Source organism: Prunus dulcis, chromosome 2 (assembly GCF_902201215.1).
Source record: "Prunus dulcis chromosome 2, ALMONDv2, whole genome shotgun sequence".
Lineage (NCBI taxonomy): Eukaryota > Viridiplantae > Streptophyta > Magnoliopsida > Rosales > Rosaceae > Prunus > Prunus dulcis.
In genome coordinates this window covers 12,918,513-12,942,433 of record NC_047651.1, presented here as the reverse complement: position 1 = coordinate 12,942,433, position 23,921 = coordinate 12,918,513, and the positions used below count along the sequence as shown (strand labels likewise).

The window sequence follows — 23,921 nt, the reverse complement described above, 5'->3', positions numbered from 1 at the left end:
TCCCCGCAGAATGCAGCCCGAGATAGAGAAAAATAGTTGTAAGCTTCTTGATCAAGAAAAAATAAAACCAAAATTGCAAGTCGTATTTCCTCCCTTTTTCCCTCTTCAACTTTAAAAATTAGAGGCATATAGTTATTTTAAACTTGTATATATCATTCCTCTCACAAAATCTGATGCTTTATTCGGTAGGTAAAAAGCTTACGTCTATAAAACTCATTGTATGTAAGAATTTCGGTACTTTTTTTTTTTTCTTTCAGTGAGGCTGAGTGGGGTTCTCATATCTTTGCTTCTTTAAACTTTGGCAGACACTATGGAGTACCATTTACCTTTGTTTCTTTAAAACTTCTTTAGAGCCATCACAATATTTATATCACATAGCTTTGTTTGCTTCTCACATTTGGCTCTCTTATAAGTTATAAAAAATCAGTATCAGCTTATATAACCAGCCAAAATGACCGTCCAGTATCAGTGTATATAAGCAGCCAAAAATGACCGTCCCCATTCGAGCTCCCACGTGATATTGCCTACCCTTTCAATAAAACACACCCACATACACTCTTGAATGCCAAAATATATATACCTACAAATTTTTTGGAATTATATATATATATACGACACAAATTCATTCTTGTGCTCTCTCTCTCTCTCTCTCTCTCTCTCACACACACACACACACACACACACACACACACACACAAAACCATGAAAAACACTTGATCTTCATTGTCGTTGTGGTCCATGATCCCAGAATTAAACTGTACTCTCATACTTCCCACAGCCTTTCTCACTGAACTTTATTTATAATTGAGTTCTTCTCTTGAACTCATTATATTAATATTATGAGTCTCAGAAACTCTGAGGTCAGTCCATAGAAGAAAAAAAAACATCCGTCCGCAAAAAACTACAAAAGAGAGAGAGAGAGAGAGACTGAAGCTTTAAGCTGGATAGAAGCATGGGTTGGGAAGACATGCTTGATTTTCAGACTGCTATAAGTAAGTTTTATCAGTTTTCTTCTTCTTCTCTTTGTTTTTGTCTTTCTTTTTGCCAGTTTTCTTGGTGCAATCGTCGTCACCATCACCAAACTAATGGAGAATAAGAGTTTAATGGGTTATTCTTAAAATAAATAAATAAACCAAAATTTTAGAACGGAAATGACTTTTTGCTATTTGGTCAAGAACCCTTAAATTTGTAGCTTTGCCTCCCTATTTTTATAAAGTTCATTATAGCTGACCATGTATATAGCTAACAATACCCCGATATATTTGCCAAGTAGTGTTCACAAGCTCTTCATTAATTTGTGTTGTAGACTTGACTGGACCTTTTGGTTTGTGGTTATAGTAGTAGTTTTGAATTTTGATTAATTAATCACACTTTTCAAGTCCTGGCTGGTTATTGTCTTTGTTGGCCAAAGATATAGAGAACGGATAGGGGTAGGTTTTTTTTTGTAATGCAGTGTTGTGGTACTCTTTTCTTTGGCCGGATTTTCTTCTTTGGTGTTTTTTTATAGCAAGGTTTTAACGATGCCACATTTTCACACTGCACATGGATCCGGTATTTCTAGTTGTATGTTTTCTTCGTCCTTGGTGGATGAGATACGTCCATTTTATACACATTCATCATAATTTTTTATCGACTTAGCGCACTCTTACACATGCTAAAGATGAATCAAACTATGTGGCGATGTAGAGATAATGATATAGATGAAACTTTAAGTTCTTATGAAGGGAATTTTCAAGTAAAGTATAAGGGTTAGAAGCAGTGAAATCATACAACATATCAGAAGACATGACTATAGATTTTCAACAAAATAGTAGCAGACACATACTGTACAGATTACAGAACTGCTTAAAAGACAGTATTAAGGAAAAAAAAAAATTTGATTTGTATAAATTACGACGATCACTTGCACTACATTGGACCGAAACAGGCGTGACCAGATTTGTTTTGTGTGGCAGATTTTAGGCTTCTTCAATTTCAGTCAGAATGGCTCCAGCAAAATTTGCCCTGCTTGTCTGAGCACACTAGCATAGTTATGCAACTTAGTTTCCTTGGAATCTCAGTACTACATTTTCTGAAAAATAATATGGACCTAATCTGCAAACGAAGAACAAAGTTCCCAGATCAAGGCACAGAGAAGCATGGCATTGGCGTACGCTTCAGCACCACTCACAAAACCAGCATGGCTTGTTCTCTTTTTCTGATGGGAACTCATTTCGTAGTGCTTCTGTTGTTACTCAATGGAAGTGTGACTTACTGCAACCATAAACTTCGTGCTTATTTATCGGAGAGTATGCAAGTCATATCATGGACAATTTCATCTGTTGCAGTATACTGGATTGTGACTATCAAGTCCATCAAGTTCCCTTGGCTACTAAGAGCATGGTGGCTTTGCAACTTCTTCTTGTCCATTATCTCTGTGGCCGTTGATACGCATCTCCGAATCACGTACCATGGTGAGCTTAGATTACAAGATTATGCTGGCTTCCTCAGTCTCCTTGCATCCATCTGCCTGTTTGGTATTTCAATACGAGGGAAGACAGGACTAACCTTCATTGTCCCAAATGGTATCACTGAACCACTTCTCAATGGAAAAGGTGATAAACATTCAGAAGGGAAAAAAGAGTCTCTATATGGAAAAGCTACTCTTCTCCAACTCATTACATTCTCTTGGCTCAACCCCTTGTTTGCCGTTGGAATCAAGAAACCCCTCCAACCGGATGAAATCCCAGATGTCGATATCAAAGACTCTGCTGAATTTCTGTCTCACTCATTTGATGAGAGACTAAAATATGTTAAGGAGAGAGATGGAATCACAAACCCAACAATCTACAAGACAATGATCTTATTCATCTGGAAGAAAGCAACAATCAACGCAATGTTTGCTGTAATAAGTGCTGGAGCATCATATGTTGGCCCATACCTCATTGATGACTTCGTAAAGTTTCTGAATGAGAAGAACACTCGAAGCTTACAGAGTGGCTACATTCTTGCACTTGCCTTTCTAGGAGCTAAGATGGTTGAGATGATAACACAGAGGCAATGGATTTTTGGGGCTCGACAGCTAGGCCTTCACCTTAGAGCTGCACTTATATCTCAAATTTACAAAAAGGGCTTAGTTCTGTCAAGCAAATCCCGCCAGAGCCACACTAGTGGAGAAGTCATCAATTATATGAGTGTAGATATCCAAAGAATCACAGACTTTATCTGGTACTTAAACATAATATGGATGATGCCCGTTCAACTCTCATTAGCAATTTACATTCTTCATACGAACCTCGGCATGGGTTCAGTTGCTACATTAGCAGCAACTTTTGCAGTACTGCTTTGCAACATACCAATGACTACGATCCAGAAAGGATACCAGACTAGGATCATGGAAGCAAAGGACACCAGGATGAAAGCCACATCAGAAGTTCTTAGAAGCATGAAGACAATCAAACTTCAGGCATGGGATACTCAGTTTCTACACAAGTTAGAAAGCTTGAGGAAAATAGAGTACGATTGGCTATGGAAGTCACTAAGACTGTTCGCAATTGGGGCTTTCGTCTTCTGGGGATCACCCACATTTATCTCTGTGGTGACTTTTGGAGCTTGCATGTTTATGGGGATAGAACTCACAGCAGGGAGAGTTCTATCAGCATTGGCCACCTTCAGAATGTTACAAGACCCTATATTCAATCTACCTGACTTGCTCTCCGCGATTGCACAGGGAAAGGTTTCCGCAGATAGAGTAGCTTCCTATCTCCAGGAGGATGAAATTCAGCAGGATTCCATTGAGCATGTTCCAAAAGATCAGATGGAGTTTGCAATTGAGATAGAAAATGGAAAGTTCAGCTGGGATACTGTGTCAAACAGCATAACTCTTGATTCAATACAGTTAAAAGTGAAGAGGGGTATGAAAGTGGCAATTTGTGGGACTGTAGGATCAGGAAAATCTAGCCTGCTGTCATCCATTCTTGGAGAAATACAAAAAGTTTCAGGGACAGTAAAGATCAGTGGTACCAAGGCTTATGTCCCTCAATCTCCATGGATACTGACAGGAAATATCAGGGAGAACATTCTGTTTGGAAATGCATACGACAGGGACAGGTACAACAGAACCATTAAAGCATGTGCTTTGGAAAAGGATTTTGAGCTATTCTCCTTTGGTGATCTAACAGAAATTGGAGAGAGAGGAATAAATATGAGTGGAGGACAGAAGCAAAGGATACAAATTGCTCGAGCAGTTTACCAGGACGCCGATATATATTTGCTTGATGACCCTTTTAGTGCTGTTGATGCTCACACAGGCACCCAACTTTTTGAGGTTAGTCTTCCTGGACTTGCTGTGTCAGGAGCAACAACATGAGGATTCTACTTAAAGTAGATCCTGTTATCAAACGCTTCCTAGTTTGATGAAGCAACAGCCTGGTGAATTATGAAACTGATTATAGTTTGTATACTCTTGCAGGACTGCATGATGGGAATTCTCAGGGAAAAAACTATACTATATGTCACCCACCAAGTTGAGTTTCTCCCGGCCGCAGACTACATTCTGGTAAGCGTATAAATTATCTCTAATTCATCAGTCTTTTTTTTTTTTTTTTTCCTGTTTGGTGATATTTCCTTAGTCACTATCCCTACTAGTCAATGGGTAACCTAATAAATAATATGGGTTTGATAATATATACGGTTCATGATTCCAAGTTCAAAGAACCAGCCACAATTCTTAAGGTTGTGAGGAACTTGAATCAGAGTTAAACTAATATGGGTTTCCACAGGTTATGAAAGATGGAAAAATCGCACAAGCTGGAAGATTTGAAGAAATTCTAAGACAAAATATAGGATTTGAACTTTTGGTTGGTGCTCATAGCCGAGCTCTAGGGTCAATCCTCACAGTTGAAAATACTAATGCAACTTCTCAAGGTCCAACACCAGACGGTGAATCCAACATTGAGTCCACATCAAATGCTGAACTACAACAGACACGACGTGAATCAGAGCATAATCTCTCCCTAGAGATAACAGAAAAAGAAGGAAAGCTAGTGCAAGATGAAGAGAGAGAAAAAGGAAGTATCGGAAAAGAAGTTTACTGGTCTTATTTGACCACTGTGAAAGGTGGAGTGCTAATACCAATCATAATCTTGGCACAGTCATCATTCCAAATACTACAGGTAGCTAGCAACTATTGGATGGCATGGGCTTCACCTCCTACAAGTGAGACTGAGCCTAAACTGGAGATGAGTTCCATACTACTTGTTTATGTATTACTTGCCGTTGGAAGTTCACTTTGCGTGCTGCTGCGATCCTCGCTAGTAGCAGTAGCAGGACTTTCAACAGCACAGAAGCTCTTCACAAATATGCTACATAGTGTACTCCGAGCACCAATGTCATTTTTCGATTCAACCCCAACTGGAAGAATCTTAAACCGGGTAAGTTATAATTAAATATGCATGATTTTGAGCTCACATCACTCTCTGGAAGGACCACTAATACCCCAAGGAATGAGAACCAATAATTCATGGTACACAGGCTCATATAATTCAAACTCAAAATTTGGATTCATGATCGAGAATAAATTCAGATGTTAAAGAATTAGTAAATACCTAGAGGAAGTAGACTGAAGGAGCAATAAGTCAACAAATCAAAATATAAATGTCTGATAGAAGAAATGTATCTGTGTGTGTGTCTGTGTCTAAAAGAGAGGTGCAGGACTGAAAAGCCCTTTATTTCATTGTGCAGGCATCGACTGATCAAAGTGTTCTAGATTTGGAAATGGCAAACAAATTAGGTTGGTGTGCTTTCTCAATAATACAGATTTTGGGGACCATTGCAGTAATGTCGCAAGTAGCCTGGGAAGTCTTCGTAATCTTCATTCCAGTAACTGCAGTCTGCATATGGTACCAAGTAAGGACTTCTATCTCCTCTTAACGTATACTCAATGTAAAGATGATTAGTTAATTTTAAGCAACACAGAAAACGGAAAACGGAATGGAAAATTCCCATGCAATCTCACTGTTCAAGTTCCTCTTCTAAACAACAACATTAAATCATGGATATATTATGATATATTATAGTATTAAAACTTAATTCGTGAAACTTTTCAATAATCAGAAAAGCAACACATAAAACCATTAAGGAAATGATGTAAGAAAAGAAAATTGAACTTGTTTGAAATTCTACTGATCAAGAAAACATGATACGAATGTTATGTGGCTTCCAAATGAGTCCTCTGTGTGTGCGTGTGTGCGCGCGTGTGTGTGTGAATCTGGATGAATGATCTCAATTAGGGGTATTGACTTAAAATTTGATAATTTATACTTCAGCAATACTACATACCAACAGCACGAGAACTGGCACGGCTATCAGGCATAGAAAGAGCTCCAATCCTCCACCACTTTGCAGAATCACTAGCAGGAGCAGCAACAATCCGTGCTTTTGATCAAAAAGAGCGTTTCAGTCATTCAAATCTCAGTCTTATTGACAACCACTCAAGGCCATGGTTTCATAATATGTCAGCAATGGAATGGCTTTCCTTCAGACTAAATCTACTCTCCAACTTTGTTTTCGCCTTCTCTTTGGTTTTGCTGGTGACCCTGCCCGAAGGAGTTATCAATCCAAGTGAGTACCATGATCATTCAAACAAGAAAACTCTTTCATCTGCTGTTCTGTTTCCGGCCCGACTTTTAACAAACAAAATTACGTTTCTTTTGGGAAAGAAAACCTATTTAGTCATTAGCAGAGCACTTACACAGAATTAACTTTGTATTTTTCCTTTTCATTCAAACAGGCATTGCAGGGTTGGCGGTAACATATGGAATAAATTTGAATGTTTTGCAAGCTTCTGTTATATGGAACATATGCAACGCAGAAAATAAGATGATCTCAGTTGAAAGAATTCTACAGTATTCAAACCTAACAAGTGAAGCACCTCTGTTAATTGAAGAGTCCAGGCCACCAATCAATTGGCCAGAAGTTGGAACAATTTGTTTCAAAAATCTGCAGGTAAGCCTCTGGAAGATTTTAAATCATGGGGACCAAAAGTTTAAAACTTTTCATTCAATTCTGCACACAAACAATACTGCACACTCCTTATACACACATTTGGCTGCCCTGCAGATTCGTTATGCTGAACATCTTCCATCTGTGCTGAAAAACATTAGCTGCACATTCCCAGGACAGAAAAAAGTTGGTGTTGTTGGAAGGACAGGAAGTGGGAAATCAACCCTCATACAGGCCATTTTCAGGGTAGTTGAGCCTAGAGAAGGAAGCATTATAATTGATGATGTGGACATTTGTAAGATTGGCCTTCATGACTTAAGATCAAGGCTTAGCATCATTCCACAGGACCCAACAATGTTTGAAGGAACAGTTAGAGGAAACCTTGACCCGCTAGAGCAATATTCCGATAGTGATGTTTGGGAGGTAATTATTCTTATCAAATAAGCATTAACAAGCTACAGATGATGAGTTATTTATTCCACAGACGAAAATTACTTAGAATCGAGAGTCACCTTTATAACTATTGAAAACAAACTCCCAAATTTTCAGGCTCTAAATAAATGTCAGCTAGGTGATCTGGTGCGTGCAAAGGAACAGAAGTTGGATGCCTCAGGTCAGATTCATTATTTCGGACTGTTATTAAAAATAAGTTCTCTAGTAAACTTCTAACATGCATAACTCTAACAGTAGTCGAAAATGGAGAAAATTGGAGTGTGGGCCAAAGACAGTTAGTTTGTCTTGGAAGAGCCTTGCTAAAGAAAAGCAAAATTCTGGTGTTGGATGAAGCAACAGCATCAGTTGATTCTGCAACTGATGGAGTGATACAGAAGGTCATCAGTCGAGAATTCAAAGATCGAACGGTTGTTACAATAGCTCACAGAATCCACACAGTAATTGACAGTGATCTCGTTTTGGTGCTCAGTGATGGTAAGTATAAACACAAACACATGCACACACATGTATGCAAGCATGCAATATATAGCAACTAGAAAGTCATAAACACAATATACACACCATATTAATTCAGAGGCGTACATTAAGATAATTGCAAAAGAGTTTAAGCAATTTTTGTGCAAACAGGACGGGTTGCTGAATACGACACGCCAGCCAAGCTACTAGAGAGAGAAGAGTCGTTGTTTTCTAAACTCATAAAGGAGTACTCGATGAGATCCCAAAGCTTCAACAACTTAGCAAATCTACAAAATTAAACCCTGCATGATGGATCAATAGGAGATCCTAAGGCATAATTCAAAGAACCATGAATTGGGCTAGGATCATTTTATACCAATGTCTGAAACTTTGATTGGAGCCAAATGAATTGTAGCTGTTATAGTCACTTCTACAATGTAAACTAGAATCCCAAATTTATGTTTCTTCTCATAGATGCAGCATTCAAGAGATTATGAATTTTATATCAATGTCAAAATAAACAAAAGGTGTTCTCTGGGGGATCTGTTAGACCATCCAATATCTATATCAAGTTTGTAAGTAGCAGAGTTTACCAATTTAACCATTTTGGCTGATAAAAGAATTCCAAGAATCTTCTGGCAACTTATCTGCATCGAATTGTGTAAACAATGTGTTAGATTCCAAACCCAGAAAATTCCAATGTAACACTTCAGAAAGAATTTCATCATTTATATTTTCTATTAATACCCACCTTTTTGCTCACCCATAGTAGAAAAAACAACTTTGAAATTTTATTTTTTGAGGTTAAAAGTTTGCTGTTCTGTCAAAAGACAAAATCATTTTCATTTACTTTTTATGTCACTCCATAACCCATGTACACACTCATCTTCTTCACCTCACTCTCTCTTATCTTTTGTGTTGGGGCATTTGGAATGCAAGGGTTAATGACTTAGTGATAAATGGAAAACTTATCGCTGTACCGGATTGCATTGAATTGTTGCTGCATGCATTGGTATGAGGTTACAGATTGCTAGAGACTTGGGTTTAGAAAGGTTAATTATTCTTGAATGGATGTTAAGAATTTAATCTCCAAATTATTGAGTGAAGGATATATTTTCATATGCAGCTGTAACATTAGAAAAATGGAAGCTGCTATATTTGACTTTTCCCTCCATAGCCTTAAATGCTCGTTTGACTAGTGTGTAGTTAAGTCCCTACAAACGGAATATCAGTTTGTACATCATTTGCAATCCATTCCAGCTGAATTGTACTCAGCCAATACAGCTGCGTGTTTTCTCAAATATCTTGCTTGATTTCTTTCAATTTCTTTTCCATTTCTTCGACAGTGAAAATGAGAGAGGTGTGATATAGTTTGTAAACTTATCACCCACGTTATTTGGTATTAGTTTGTGAACTCACTCTCTCTTATCTTTTGTGAACTTTGTGCCTAAATTGGTGTAAACAACACATGAATTAGTAAAAGAACTTCTGCAACGAAATGTTCTTCTCAGTCTCCTTCTTCATTACCTTACCAACTGCCATCTCAAAATCTTCTTGCATTACATGAACCCTCCTCTCCCTCAAAGCAAACATCCCTGCCTCTGTGCAAACAGCCTGCAGCCAGGAGAACAAAGGCAGTGTTTTAATATGTGCACACAAAACCCTGACTTCCTAAAAAACCTCTGAGATATAAAATACCTTAATCTCTGCACCAGATGCACCATTCATCTTCTCTACAATCCTCTTCAAATCAACTCGATGCCTTAAATTCATTTTCCTTGAATGTATTTTCATGATCTCCCAACGAGACTGCATGCAGTTTGTTATATGCATTAGTAAGTATTCTTTTTAAATAAAAGCTATGACTTCTATGAAATTTTCTGTTCTTTGCTATACCCTCATCAGAAAACAACTTTAAATAAGTGGACTTATATTGCATAAATGCAAATTGTTTAGCAGTGATCAACCTCCGTTAACTACGTACAAGAGCAAAACTTAAATGTTCACCTATGAATGCATAAAATATACCTCCTAACATTAATCCATGCTGTAGTGAGTGGCATGTACCTGTTCAGTAGGATTTGGAAATTTAATCTTCCTGTCAATTCTTCCTGGCCTAAGGAGTGCTTGATCCAGAATATCAATACGATTTGTGGCAATCATAACCTGTATAACCCACAATTTAAAAATGGTGGTTGTCATATGAAAGATATGTTAGAAATATTACATTGTGTTTCGATATCAATGAATCCACATTCTGTATACTACCTTGATGTTGCTTGATGCCTCAAATCCATCCAGCTGGCTGAGAAGCTCTAGCATAGTCCGCTGCACCTCACTGTCTGTTCCACCACCAGATTGCACACGAGCAGATCCAATACTGTCGATTTCATCCATAAAAATAATACATGGAGCATATTTCCTAAACAAAATATAAAGTTAGAAATACAGTAAGTAAATGGGAAGCAGAAGGATGAGACGAAGCAGATTAGCAGCCACAAGTCTATGCAATAATCATATTTCATTTCATTCAATTTGGCGGGCTAAAAAGAAGCAGATCAGCGAATAATCCACAAACAAAATCTTTTGCAGCCGAGAAAGGTAACATATATTCAGAAATTCAGGGACCAAAAAGTTATAGTTCTTTTGTTTCTTTTAGTTGCCACTAGCAAGGATACCTTATTTACTGTATGAATATATTTCAATACCAGTGATGCCCAACATCACAATTACAATAAAAAGCTTATTCTAGTTCAGAAATTCTCTTCGTGAATTAGATCCTCACAGTAAATCTGAGCATAGAATAAGACTCGAGAAATAGAGCAACAAAATTCAAAAAGAAGGTAACAAACATAACAAGTGGAGAAAGAGAAACAGAAAATCAAGATTAGTCTCCATAAAAAGAGATCATAACAAACCTGGCCAGTAAAAAAAGTTCTCTAACCATCTTAGCGCCTACCCCAATGTACTTCTGAGCTAACTTAGTTGCAGAAATGTGCACGAAAGAACATTTAGCATGATGAGCTACAGCCCGAGCCAACAGTGTTTTCCCAGTGCCAGGGGGCCCATAAAGCAGGACGCCCTGTCATATGGAAGAGTGAGTTTCAGGGCACAAATGTAACACTTAGTGCTTACCAAGTAAGCAAAGAACTTTGCAGCATATATCTACCTTTGGTTCAGCTATGCCAAGGAGCTCAAATAATTCAGGATGTCTGATTGGAAGTTCAATGACCTGGGAAGATGATCACATACCATTAATGATGAATGCAGAAGAATGGGAAGAAATAATGTAACAGAAACCAATCCAAATCACAAAAACCACACGAGCAATGAATTGTAAATTCAGAGAGTAAGAATGTGCAGAAGAAAACCTCCTTTAGTTCTTTGATTTGCTCATCAAGACCACCAATCATATCATACGTGCATTCAGGATTATTTTGAACTTTCGAAAGTTTGACGACAGGATCAATTTTTATTTGCAGTATTGCATGAATAGTATAGCTGCGTCTTCGGAGAGCAACTCTTGTTGATGGTTTGAGCTCTATGACGTCAATGTTTTCATCAACATCAACAACATGCATTCCTTCTCCAACAATCTGGAAATTGAAAAGAAACAGAAGTGGGCACAAAAAAAAAGGTATCAAACAACTTGGTTAGCATACCGAAGAATCTGGGTGAAAACAAGCGTACAAATAAAGCTGATGTTAGCAAAGAAAATGCACAACCACTCACCCTAACCAAAACCATGTGCTTGTCAATTACTTGTCTAACTAAACCAACATGAGAATAAGATCCAGGGTCCTGAAGCAGCTGGACTTCTTCCTTAATCTTTCTCACTGTTCAATTCACAAAATTCAATTTATCAATCCAACAAAATAATTCCATGAACACAAGATCCACACTTTACATTCACATTGTAACTAAGATGAAAATCGGATTCAATAGTTGACACCATGGTTGGCATAACCAGAAAAAAAGGTGCTTCCTCGCTTAAGTATATAAACAATAGATGCTTTTGCTTAAAACATATTACTAACCGGAACCAAAGAACGAACCTTTTCATTAGATCCCAGTTCCCACAATAGAAACAGGGTTGCATCTCAACATTTACTCAAATAATCACGCCTAGAAACAGATTCCAATCCAAATTTTTAGTACCCAATTTCAAACATACCCAAGAAAGTCAGTACCAAATTCCAGTTTTCAATCTATAGTATTTCCTCAGAGCAAACGATAGTTTTGATATATTAGTGAACTCAAAATGTCTTCTTTCTTATCAATATTTACACCCCCAATCCCAAATATTACTACACTAGCAAAATCAAGAAACAACATCACAGAGTAAGAATCGAATCAGAAGACCCTACGGACCAGTACCAATCGCAAAACACTAAGAATCAGCCTGAGGGCTTAAAATGTGAGATAAAAATCGAACCTTGTGAGTTGAGAATGCTGGTTTCAGCTTCGAGGCGAAGGAGATGCTGCTCCTTCTGGTGGAGCTGGTGCAGGACGTCGTGGATTTTTCGTATATAGTAGCGTCTGATACCCTTAAATTGGGTGGCAGCCATGGGAGATTCTTGAGAGCTTTTAGTTTCTTTTCAGGTGCCCAAGACTGAAAATGCCAAACTTCAAACGTAGTAGAGACTTGACTTACATTCCAAGTCATTACAGGGATTTTAATCGACACCGAAAAGTTATCTTTCAGACCTGCGTCCCATTTGTCATATTTTGATTAGGATACGTGTTATATTCAGTTAGAAACTGTTTGTGGTCAGTTTGATTGCTGGAATTAGTTAGTTGTTTGTTAATTTAGGCGCCAAAATGGTCTCTCTTTGTTTATTATTATTATTATTTTTTATAGATACAAGCGATAGTCTAAACTATAAGGAAGATGGGGTTTCTCACACACACTATCAATGTGTCGTGAGATTTTGAACATGAGACCATTGATATACAAGTTAAAGACTTTTTTTTTTTATAGGGCTAGACTCTGTTGCTAAAAAAATAAAAAATTAATTCCTCCTTTTAACAATACCATTTTCTATATAAAAGGGAAAAAAACGCAACAAACGTTATAGTTCCACGGATTTGGACGTGTCTATTTAGGCCTTTCCGTTTCCAATTTATAACGCGAAGGAGACCCAAAAGGCGAACCAAATCGAAGTGGACGCTGGTAGTGGTAAATGGCACTTCGAAGCCTGAGCTCATTTACAGCCGTCCGATTCGAAGCTCCCAAATCCAACGGTGCTCCTATTCCTCCTCCACGGCATCAAGACCCTTTGCCCCGACTATCTGTCACCAAGCCCTCTTGGGTCGTCCGCACAGAGGCAAGTTATCAAGTTCAACACTTTAATACTTCATATCTTTCTTTTTCTTTTTTTTGGCTCCTCTGAAAATGGTGGAAATGGAAAGTAAGAGAATGCAAGTAAAAGTAGAGAATTTAAAGAGTTGATGTTCAGATGTTGGGCTTCCAGAACGGCCAGATGGGTGGTCTGTGTTGGGTTTGTTTAAAATGGAATTTTTAGTAGGTGAATTGTATGTTTTGGTTTTCAAAAACTCTGGTTTTAGTTGGGTTTTCTGTATTTTTGTTGATTATTATGATTATGATTTTGAATATATTCATCATGTATTGGTTCACTCATATAGTGACTCTTTCAGAATGGGATTTCATTATCAGATTTGGAACTGTGAAATAAGATAGAAATTTATGCACTGAAATCATTGTGTTCTGTTAGAACTATGCACTGACATCAACACTGAACCATATTTGTGAATATATGCTCCTAATACCTTTTTATTTATTTTTATTTATTTATAACTATTACATATATTCAAGTGCCTATATTGACATTAGTTTGTTTGTAACTTTGTAAGAGTTTATCAAAATTATCTCCACTAACATTGAATTGGGAACTTACTAAATTCAAAGGGATGGAAATGTGACATATTATTTCGTGTTTTCTATGTTTAACCCTTCGACCACCTCTGTTTGTTGCAGTCAAATGTTCACAGAGAAGTAAGAAGGAAGCCGGATCCACCTTGTGAGGTCTGCACAGGGAGTGGAAGGGTCAATTGCCACGATTGTTATGGAACAGGTCTATTTCTTTCTTTTGCTCTTATGTACGCAATGTGTTCTACATATTCTCATTTGCTCATCTTTCAGAATTTGGATAATTGACTTTAATCTGACATGAGCAGATGTTGAATTGTCTCCTTTAGTGTAGCTTGTGCCGCCCTAGAAGGTCTGCTTTTCTTTATGAACCTAAAACCCGAATATTTCAATAGTTCTGAATCATACAACAAATTTAGTTCAGCTTTCCAAAGTTACGAAAGTTGTACAGGAATCGCAGCCAAAAGTTCCTCAAGCTTCTGACATCTGGACCAAAAAAATGCTTTAAGATTTTTACATGTTCCCACAGAAGTCTGACGGTTTTTGAGAAAGGTTGAGATTCAAAAGTTTCACCATCAGTATATGCAACTAACTGTGGGGAACTGAACTTCACCATCTCATTTGTTCATTACTATGAATACTTAACTGGCCCCTGTTTAAAGCTTTTGAATAAAAAATTTGTTTTACATGCATAAAGATTCAATCGCCTATAGAATTAGTTTTCAGATATACACATCTTGCCTTTACTTAATAAGATCCAATTGATCAGGGGAGTACAACCTTACTTCAGCTGACCTGTGATGTACACATTCTTCTTAAAAGAATTTCTTAACCAACACTGAGGTTAGGCAGGTCAATATACAGCAAACATATGAACATGACCCTGCTTTGTACAGATGTACGGTCATTTGCACCCAGTCCTTTTTTTCTTTTTTCCTTTCTCTTCTGGTGAAATTTTAACTTCAGACTAAACCCCTCACCCAACTGCAACTCAACCTTTAAGCTTTGAATTTAGCTCAAAGGTACTCAATACTCGTTACTCAACCAGTATCTGGTCTAGAAAGATAGATGTTTAAAATCCTGATGTCTATTTAGTGCAGTCCTGCTGCACCAGCTTTTGCAATAGATTTCAGACATGTTTGGATGTTTCTTTGTTCTGTTTTGAGTGTTTGGCTAGATGTGTGGGTTCTTATGTCTGTTTCCAAATGCTATTTTGTTTTTATTTTCGTTCAAACTCTTTTATTTTCTTAACTTCTGTATGATAGGTAGGACAAACTCAGTTGACATGCAAATGCTCCCCAAAGGGGAATGGCCAAAATGGTGAGGTATCAAGACTTTTCATACATTTTATACTGAGAATTCTACCCTGTTATGAACATGCTCACATAAACTGCCTTCAACCACTCTTGCAGGTGCAGGACTTGTGGTGGAAGTGGTTTAGGTTACTGCTCCCGCTGCCTTGGGACTGGAGAGTATCGATATATAATGGGCTTTCAATTCATGAAGATGGATTCTTCTCATAACCAAGACAACAAGAATGAGGTTCAAAGGAATCAAGACCGCCGTACTGCTGCAGATTTCTATGAAGAATAGTTAACTTTAAGCCCCAAAATGTGAAAACTGAGTCAGAGTAGCTAACAACCCTTCCGTATAGAGCAGGTTTGCTAAGAACGGTAGTAAAATAGGGAGGGAAAAGCAGAGAGTGAGAAAGAGAGATAGCAACCCATGTTGTGTATATACATTTCAATATACTGAGTCTATTCTGTGCCAAAATTTGGTTATGCCAAGTGGAAATGCTATCAATTCGGATAGAAATTTGAGGGCTATAGAGGTTCAATTATTACTCAATACAGATTATTGTTTTATACTGTCGAAGTCAAAACTAAAAGAAACATTCCATAAAGTTTTATTAGTTTTCTCATATTTGGATATTTCCAAGTGAATAAAAGTATTTTATTATGCAGTTAAAGGCAAAGTTGCCTGCATCAATTAACAAACTAAAACAGGTAAACAACAGGATACAACAAACCAAAAGCAATCAAATCAAATTTTGCACAAACAGAAAGAAAATCATCAAAACCATTAATTAGAAAGCCAGTGGTGAGGCCAGCCTGGATCTTCTTGATGGTACCAACATCTAGCTTAAATGATTTGGCCAAGATCACATCATCAATTCCAGTGGTAAAAACAGCTGGTGGCACTGTAACTGCTCTAGCACTTGCACTTCCGAATGCTGCAATGGCTGTGGCTGGCAATTGAGGATCTGAATTATACTGATAATGAACTAATCCCTTGGGAAATATAAACAGATCTCCAGTTTGAAGCTTTTGAGTGTACAGATTGTTTTTCGTGTCGATTAGTCAACTTCCAAAGAACCATCAACAAGGAACAAAAGTCCAGTTGCGTCCGGGCGGGTGGGAGGTGGGAACAGTGTGTTTGGAGGAAATTGAAGCACTGCATATATATGACACACTCTGGCTATTAACGGCAGGGAACTCAACCAGCTTTTGATGCCTTGAACTTTTTGGGAGCTTGATGGAAAATTCCAGGGAATCTAGTGAATGTGAAAAAAGGTTCCATCAACTGTTCCGTTGGAATTCGGTGGGACTACAAAGTCAGAAATGATGCTAGGTTAGGATCACTTGCTAGGGCCATTTTGGATGTGGCTAAGGCAATGTACTAATATTATCACTAATTGAACAAATCTCATAGCAGCCATTTTAGATAACTTTTAAAAACGGTTATGAAGACCAACAAGCCGGGATTGTATAACTTGGTTGGGTTAATATGTAGGAGCTGATCAGTTTCTATTGTTGTCTGTGTGTTTCCATTTCCCTGTTTTCTTCTTATTTGGCCTGGTAGCCACAAGCCAGCAATAGATATATGCTTATTGGAGCTGTAAATTGCTCAATAGAACATCAACTTAATTAATTTGACTGAACTTCTGAGGATATATGGATTGAAAGGCATAGTCTGACATGGCAGCTAGCTACAGATAGCCAGGTAGAAAATCCGGCTAGGGTTTATTATTATCTGAAGTTTTTCGACTTATGAAATGAGAGGAGTTCTTGTAAGACTCTCCTTTCTCTCTCTTCTGCATGCAAAGCTCTTATATCTGTGTATGTAGACAGCAAATATGTAACCGCCATGCTGGGTTGAACATATCATAAAAAGGCTTAGGATGGTTATTTTGCAGCAACAATATCAGGGTATATTCTAGTACACAGCTGGTGGCCATGCATTCAGAAAGATTTCAGCAGACTTAAGGCTCTATGCATAGAGCATATGCTAGCTTAGCTATTCTAGACAAAAGAAAAAAGAGTTTCGTTCTCGGATGCTCAATAACTTCTACATTTATATATATCTAAATTTAAAAACGAAGTTCTGATGCTTTAGTTTATTAGGACAAACCTGTAAAAGAAAATATAAATTCATGCATCGGTTTTGAACTTTAACATGTCCGCTAACATTAACAACTTAACATTGTGTTTTGAGCATCCTAATTAATCCTGTAGTATATTTATTTTGCAGCATTTTTCTCTGCCTGCATGGTGATTAGAGTACTCAAAATCTTATGTCTTTGTACGTATACGGTATACCAGATGAAAGTAGAAAAGGACTGATCTTGTGGTTCAATTATTATACAATTCAGGTTATTGTTTTATAATGTCAGAGTCAAAAGACTGGACAAAAGATCCAAATGTTTTTGAATGAGTAGTAGAAGTACTTTATTAAAAAATAGAATGAAAGGGAAAAGCTGCATACATCAACCAAACAAAACAAGTAGAAACATCAGCAAGTAATTAATTAAATATTTCTTTTGTCAATTTGTAGCTAGTTGGTGAAGCCAGCCTTGATCTTCTCTATCGTCCTAACATCAGTCTTGAATGATTTGGCAAGAATGGTATCATCAATGCCCATGGTAAAAATAGCCGGCGGCACTGTAACTGCTCTAGCACTTGAACTTCCGAATGCTGCAATGGCTGTGGCTGGTCTTCGAAGGTCTGAATTATACTGATAATGAACTAATCCCTTGGGAAAAATAAACAGATCTCCAGTTTGAAGCTTTTGAGTGTATAGATTGTTTTTCGTGTCGATTAGGCCTACTTCCAAGGTACCATCAACAAGGAACAAAAGTCCAGTTGCATCTGGGCGGGTGTGAGGTGGGAATAGTGTGTTTGGAGGAAACTGAAGCACTGCATATGAAACACTCTGGCCAGTAAGGGCAGGGAACTCAACTAGGCTTGCTTTTGATCCCTTAAAAGTTTCAGGAGCTTGATCGAAAATTCCACGAAATCCAGTGAAAGTGAAAAACGATCCATCAATTGTGCCGTTGAAATTCGGTGGGACTATAAAGTCAGAAATGATATCAGGATCACTTGCTACTGCCCTTTTGAAGGTTGGCAGAGCAAATGCAAATATCATCAATAATTGAATGAATGTCATAGCAGCCATTGTAGATAATTGGAATGGTATATAATGCTGCTAGTTTTGTATATGGTTTTTGGTTCATCTCACTAACTAGCTAGCATGGTATTAATATGCATTTCTAGGAGCTGATATGTTTCTATCGCTTCTACAGTTAGTCGGTGGGATGAATTTTTCTATGTCATTTCTTTGTTTTCTTCTTCTTGTTCTTATTCAGAAGCCACAAGCCGGCAAAGCATATAAGCTTAGAGGAACTGTATACAGCTAACTAGCAACATCACGTATATGGTTTGGAAGGCATATATTGTTGGCGGCTGTAGATAAACAGATAAATAGAAGTTCTTGGACGTATGAAAACGAGAGAAGCAACAAGGTTCGAGTTTTTGCAATTGATTTGTGAATAATAAAGTTTTCTGTTGAGCAAATGCTGAATTGTTTACTTCACTTGCCTCCTATTTACGTTCATTTTTGTTTCCATTTCTTATGTATACGCTGTAGTATTTACATATTCCGAACGAATATAAGGATATTTTTTGTTGTTTCTTTGTACGAAACAACATTTAGACCAAGTCCTATGAAATAAAGACACGCAGTAACCAACGAAGAAATAAAGAAAGGACCATGTAGGTTACCACAAACTTTTGAGTGGAGAACTTCATTTCATCTAACATAAGAACATTAGATAAAACAGTCAAAGTAATAAATGTATATCCTAAACTGAGGATAAAGAGCTTGAATCAAGTGCAAACATACAAGAAAGTTAACAAAGGACCGAATGTGGTGGATGAACTCAAATCTGGAGTTGGTGACCCTGCTCTCCTTCTTGCTCTGCTTGTCCACATTATCCTTTGTGGGAAGTCACCTTAGACACACTTATGGGCATCATCCTTTGTCACGTATTCTGGTATGGTAGTCTAGCTCAAAATCAACAACGCCACTTTCACCAATATTGCAAAAGTCACCTGTGATCATTATACCACCATGTGGTGTTATTAATTCATGTATTATAGTTTGAATGCATTTGCTAGATTTGGTATGCATAAAGTGGAGTGTTTTATTTGGTTTGAGGTGCTCCCTGATTTTATTGAGGACACTATTGTGTGATTCTTTGAGTCAGAGTCAAGTTGTTTATCCCCCATTCTGTTTTATCAATAAAATTTTCCTTGTACCGTCGAGGTTCTCAAAAAACAAAATCTGAGTGGACGAGAGAATTAATATGTCATGGACATAAGTCGACAACAAAACATGAAAATGGAAATTAGAATTAAAGAGTTAATGGTGAGACATTGATCAATCACTCTCATTTTACACTCAAGTTTGAATCCCTTTTTTTTTCGAAAACATGATTCACCACATTTTGATGGATTGCAAGTTTGAAGGGTGATGAGGCAAATTATCGTCAGCCCGAGAAAAATTAAAGCTTGAAAGAAAATAATAATAATAATAATAATCCAACCCAAATCTTTCCCTGTTCCCATAATCCAACAATCAAACTTCCAACAACACCGAAATCGAATTTTCCAAAAAAGTTGATGGTTCCAAGAGAAGAACATGTTTAGAGATTTTGGGCTTAGAACGTGTTTTACTCTGACAAATTTTTTTTTTAATAACTTTTTTGTTTAAATTAAATTAAAAGTAAAAGTATAAATATAAAAAAAACTAATTTTTTCTGAACCCTTAGATTAAATCCAAAGGTGGATGACCATAAATCTCTTGAACCCCTGTGGTCTAAGAGAATGGAACTATCAAATTTGAATTAAACTTACAATATCTTTTCCCTCCCATTTTCGCCTTCTTGTCAGAGACTGGAATGTTGTTTCTTGTAGAAAAAAAAATTTGGTTAAGTTACATTTTTTTAATCCCTATAGTTTAAGTTTTCATTGGGAAAACCAACTAGTTAGTGTCTAGTCATAATCAAGTGAAGAGAGAAAGAAAGAAACAAAGAACAAAAGACTTAGAAATTTCTCTTTCTATTTCTCTCTCGATGACCCATACAACAGTGTTAATTAAGCAATACATGAGTTGTTACAACTTACAACTGTGAGATTGTGATGGTTGTGTTGAGAGGCACTGTCTTCTGAAAATGGGATGATTGTTTGTGCTTTGTCTTCTGAAAATGGGATGATTGTTTGTACATTTGTAGGGGAAACATGCAAAATACCTACGGGTGAGACTCAGATGAGAGAATTTGATCCAGGAATTGTGACAACGATTTTGGTAAGATAATCTTACCAGATGAGATACGGATAGAATATCATAATGAATCAGCCTAACTCCATCTATCATCACAACTTTCTGACACAAGTATATGAGAAATGTAGGAAACCTATAATGAATTGGAACTTTATCTAACTATCATCATCAGTTCTGTCAAAAAGAGACAAGAAAGTGATGGAAACCCATAATGAATCCAACCAATATTCAGCTATCATCATAACTTACAAAAGTAGGTTGATAAAATATTGTTTTTGGAATATTGTCCAAATTTCTATTCTTTTAGCAGAAATGTTCATAATAATAAATTTAAAAAACTAACATAACATAAATATAAATTAAAACAAAATAAGTTAACAACAATATAAATTCACAAGTAAACCATTACATATATATTTTATTAATCCAAACCTTCTATTTGATAGATATTCATTTAAAAATCATCTCTACATAAAATCAGTTGAATCCGATATCATTTGACCACTCAATTAAATTCTTGAAATTTAAATATTTTATTGAAGCACCGTGTTCATTGATTTTGTTGGTCTCAATTAGATGCCTTAATGACTTTCAATTTGCATGATTTTTTGCAAGGATGATCTCTGAATGAAGATGTGAAAAATAGATGGTTTCGATCATTGAAAAAAATTTCGTAAAGAACCATAAAGGGTTATTTGAGGGATCCCTCAATAAAAGGGGACTCTGTGTGTGTGTGTGTGTGTGTGTGTGTGTGTGTGTGTGTGTAGGGAGCTTCAGTTGAGGGATCCCTTAAATATGCTTATTGGAGGGACACTCTTGTAGGGCTCACTGTATATTGTATTTCACTAATCCAAACCTATTTTGTAGATATTCATTCAAAGATCATCTTTACAAAAAATCAATTGAATCCGATATCATTTTACCACTCAATTAAATTATTGAGATTTTAGTACTTTCTTGAAGCACCGTGTTCATTGATTTTATATAACACAATTGGATATCAAAAACAGTTTCTGATTTGTCTAATTTTTTGCAAGGATGATCTATGAAGGGAGACCTAAAAAATAGATAGACTAGCTCATTAAAAAAAATTCGTAGAGTATCCTAAAGGGCATCCCTCAATAGAAGGGGACTAGCTCCCATTGTGGAAAGATACCTGTAGACACAGAAATTTTGGTGTAATAAATTCTATTGACAAGAAAATAATTAGGGTTCGGTGGATTAAATCGTGGGCCCCGTAATTCACCCATGTGGCGTGTGACTAATCAAAATTGGATTAATTGTCAAAAATGACAAATGGCGACATCCGACGGAGTGCATCAAACGGTTCAAGATGAAGACAAAATTAAAGGAAAGAATCTTCTGTGATTGACTTTGATTTAAATCAAATATTAATCAAGTTAATCAATTGAAGATAATCTGGTTAAATTGCCAGATTATGGGAATTGATTTAAATCAAATCAAATCCCACAAATCAAGGAAAGTTATTTAGGTCAAGCATCCGACAAAAGCCTATAAATAGGAGGCCTCAAGACGAAAGAAGGGGTCGGAGAAGGTCAGAGGAAAAAACCTAGCACTCAGAAGAAACAGAAAACTCTCTGCATTCTTCACCCTACATTGGAAGAGCCAACAAGCACAACAAATACGTGCCGGTTCCTTCACCATAAAAATCCCAAACACCAAACAAGCTTCGTGCTACCCGTTTGATCAAGATCAAGTCTCTACGACCCTTGTATCAAACACAAACTTTCTTTAAACACTTTGGAGATCGAATCAGAGGATTCAATACAGAGATTGTAACCCTAAATTTCATAAATACAAATATTATTTTGTACACGTGTTCTTGTCTCATTTGTCGCAAGAAATTCGTGTTTACAAATTTAACGTAGACGTCCTATACCGCTTGGGTTTGATCCATCTCTCCGACTTGGTGATAACCCGCTCAAGCGCTTAGGCTTTACGTAAGTGGACGACAAGTGAAGAACGTAGACGTCCTATACCGCTTGGGTTTGATCCATCTCTCCGATTTGGTGATAACCCGCTCAAGCGCTTAGGCTTTACGTAAGTGGAGGACGAGTGAAGAACGTGGACGTCCTATACCGCTTGGGTTTGATCCATCTCTCCGACTTGGTGATAACCCGCTCAAGCGCTTAGGCTTTAAGTAAGTGGAGGACGAGTGAAGAACGTAGACGTCCTATACCGCTTGGGTTTGATCCATCTCTCCGACTTGGTGATAACCCGCTCAAGCGCTTAGGCTTGTAAACACGAATTTCTTGCGACAAATGAGACAAGAACACGTGTACAAAATAATATTGTATTGATGAAATTTAGGGTTACAATCTCTGTATTGAATCCTCTGATTCGATCTCCAAAGTGTTTAAAGAAAATTTGTGTTTGATACAAGGGTCGAAGAGACTTGATCTTGATCAAACGGGTAGCACGAAGCTTGTTTGGTGTTTGGGATTTTTATGGTGAAGGAACCGGCACGTATTTGTTGTGCTTGGTGGCTCTTCCAAAGTAGGGTGAAGAATGCAGAGAGTTTTCTGTTTCTTCTGAGTGCTAGGTTTTTTTTCTCTGACCCCTTCTTTCGTCTTGAGGCCTCCTATTTATAGGCTTTTGTCGGATGCTTGACCTAAATAACTTTCCTTGATTTGTGAGATTTGATTTGATTTAAATCAATTCCCATAATCTAGCAATTTAACCAGATTATCATCAAATGATTAACCTGATTAATATTTGATTTAAATCAAAGTCAATCACAGAAGATTCTTTCCTTTAATTTTGTCTTCATCTTGAACCGTTTGATGCACTCCGTCGGATGTCGCCATTTGTCATTTTTTGACAATTAATCCAATTTTGATGAGTCACACGCCACATGGGTGAATTACGGGGCCCACGATTTAATCCACCGAACCCTAATTATTTTCTTGTCAATAGAATTTATTACACCAAAATTTCTTTGTCTACAAATTGCCCCCACTTCATGATGCATTGTAGACATGGGCCTTTTGACGTGTAGGAGGTGCAGCTTGAAGTGTTCCCCCTTTTTTTTTTTTTTTTTTGGGGGGGTTGATATTATTAAGCTTAATAATATCCAATATTGGTAAGATCTTGGGAAGCAAGATACTTTCCTAAACTAGAAATGAGAAACCCTAGCATCACTAGGAGCTTTGATGGTCATTGGCTTCTTTAAATAACAGTATGTTCATGAATATTGAGATCAACCAAATAGAATAGCAGAGAAACCCTTCTTGTTGGCGAGAAGGTCTACGACTTTGAAGTTTGCATCATCCGAATCTCAGCAACCAAAGTGGTGAGAGTTGCTTGTTGGTAAGCCTGAACCCATTCTTCTTCTTCTTCTTCTTCTTCTTTCTTTGTCTTTTTTTTTTTTTTTTTTCGCAGCACCTATCCCTTTTTTCAGAATTAGGGTTTTAGGGTTTTTCAGAAATTTTTTTTTCGCAGCATCTATCCCTTTTTTCAGAATTTTTTTTTTTTTTTTCAAAATTTTTTTTTTTTTTTT

General features: G+C 37.0%; 4 protein-coding genes and 1 pseudogene across 4 annotated transcripts; 2 read left to right on the top strand and 3 right to left on the bottom strand.

The window, feature by feature from the left end:
* Positions 1–700: 700 nt before the first annotated feature.
* LOC117619071 (putative ABC transporter C family member 15) lies at positions 701–8,492 on the top strand. The gene is made up of 11 exons (XM_034348893.1): positions 701–992; positions 1,956–4,306; positions 4,451–4,537; positions 4,761–5,411; positions 5,722–5,886; positions 6,306–6,600; positions 6,770–6,984; positions 7,099–7,404; positions 7,531–7,594; positions 7,669–7,908; positions 8,062–8,492. Exons 1-11 carry the CDS (start codon positions 953–955, stop codon positions 8,187–8,189), a joined length of 4,542 nt encoding a protein of 1,513 aa, XP_034204784.1. The 5' UTR covers positions 701–952; the 3' UTR covers positions 8,190–8,492.
* A 691-nt stretch (positions 8,493–9,183) lies between these two features.
* LOC117618156 (26S proteasome regulatory subunit 8 homolog A-like) lies at positions 9,184–12,458 on the bottom strand. The gene is made up of 9 exons (XM_034347766.1): positions 12,326–12,458; positions 11,623–11,726; positions 11,262–11,486; positions 11,060–11,122; positions 10,809–10,972; positions 10,159–10,312; positions 9,958–10,056; positions 9,589–9,699; positions 9,184–9,504 (listed from the first exon to the last, which is right to left on the bottom strand). Exons 1-9 carry the CDS (start codon positions 12,456–12,458, stop codon positions 9,364–9,366), a joined length of 1,194 nt encoding a protein of 397 aa, XP_034203657.1. The 3' UTR covers positions 9,184–9,363.
* Positions 12,459–12,992: 534 nt separating this feature from the next.
* LOC117618917 (protein SPA, chloroplastic) lies at positions 12,993–15,606 on the top strand. The gene is made up of 4 exons (XM_034348685.1): positions 12,993–13,217; positions 13,889–13,985; positions 15,046–15,100; positions 15,193–15,606. The coding sequence occupies exons 1-4, from the start codon at positions 13,074–13,076 to the stop codon at positions 15,371–15,373; spliced, it is 477 nt and encodes a 158-aa protein (XP_034204576.1). The 5' UTR covers positions 12,993–13,073; the 3' UTR covers positions 15,374–15,606.
* Positions 15,607–15,777: 171 nt separating this feature from the next.
* Positions 15,778–16,929, bottom strand: LOC117618155 (annotated as a pseudogene).
* Positions 16,930–17,614: 685 nt separating this feature from the next.
* On the bottom strand, positions 17,615–18,235 carry LOC117618154 (putative germin-like protein 9-2). Its single transcript, XM_034347765.1, has one exon. The coding sequence runs from the start codon at positions 18,233–18,235 to the stop codon at positions 17,615–17,617; it is 621 nt and encodes a 206-aa protein (XP_034203656.1).
* Positions 18,236–23,921: the final 5,686 nt, after the last annotated feature.

Excerpts from the sequence above, each read along its gene's own strand:
- LOC117619071 (XM_034348893.1), top strand. The coding sequence starts at position 953 with ATGGGTTGGGAAGACATGCTTGATTTTCAGACTGCTATAA. Across the intron at positions 4,538-4,760 it reads CGGCCGCAGACTACATTCTG|GTTATGAAAGATGGAAAAAT; the intron begins GTAAGCGTATAA and ends GGGTTTCCACAG. Across the intron at positions 7,595-7,668 it reads ACAGAAGTTGGATGCCTCAG|TAGTCGAAAATGGAGAAAAT; the intron begins GTCAGATTCATT and ends TAACTCTAACAG.
- LOC117618154 (XM_034347765.1), bottom strand. The coding sequence starts at position 18,235 with ATGGCTGCTATGACATTCATTCAATTATTGATGATATTTGCATTTGCT.
- LOC117618156 (XM_034347766.1), bottom strand. The coding sequence starts at position 12,458 with ATGGCTGCCACCCAATTTAAGGGTATCAGACGCTACTATATACGAAAA. Across the intron at positions 11,123-11,261 it reads AAATCAAAGAACTAAAGGAG|GTCATTGAACTTCCAATCAG; the intron begins GTTTTCTTCTGC and ends TCATCTTCCCAG. Across the intron at positions 9,505-9,588 it reads CATCTGGTGCAGAGATTAAG|GCTGTTTGCACAGAGGCAGG; the intron begins GTATTTTATATC and ends TCCTGGCTGCAG.
- LOC117618917 (XM_034348685.1), top strand. The coding sequence starts at position 13,074 with ATGGCACTTCGAAGCCTGAGCTCATTTACAGCCGTCCGATTCGAAGCT. Across the intron at positions 13,986-15,045 it reads CCACGATTGTTATGGAACAG|GTAGGACAAACTCAGTTGAC; the intron begins GTCTATTTCTTT and ends TCTGTATGATAG. Across the intron at positions 15,101-15,192 it reads AAAGGGGAATGGCCAAAATG|GTGCAGGACTTGTGGTGGAA; the intron begins GTGAGGTATCAA and ends CCACTCTTGCAG.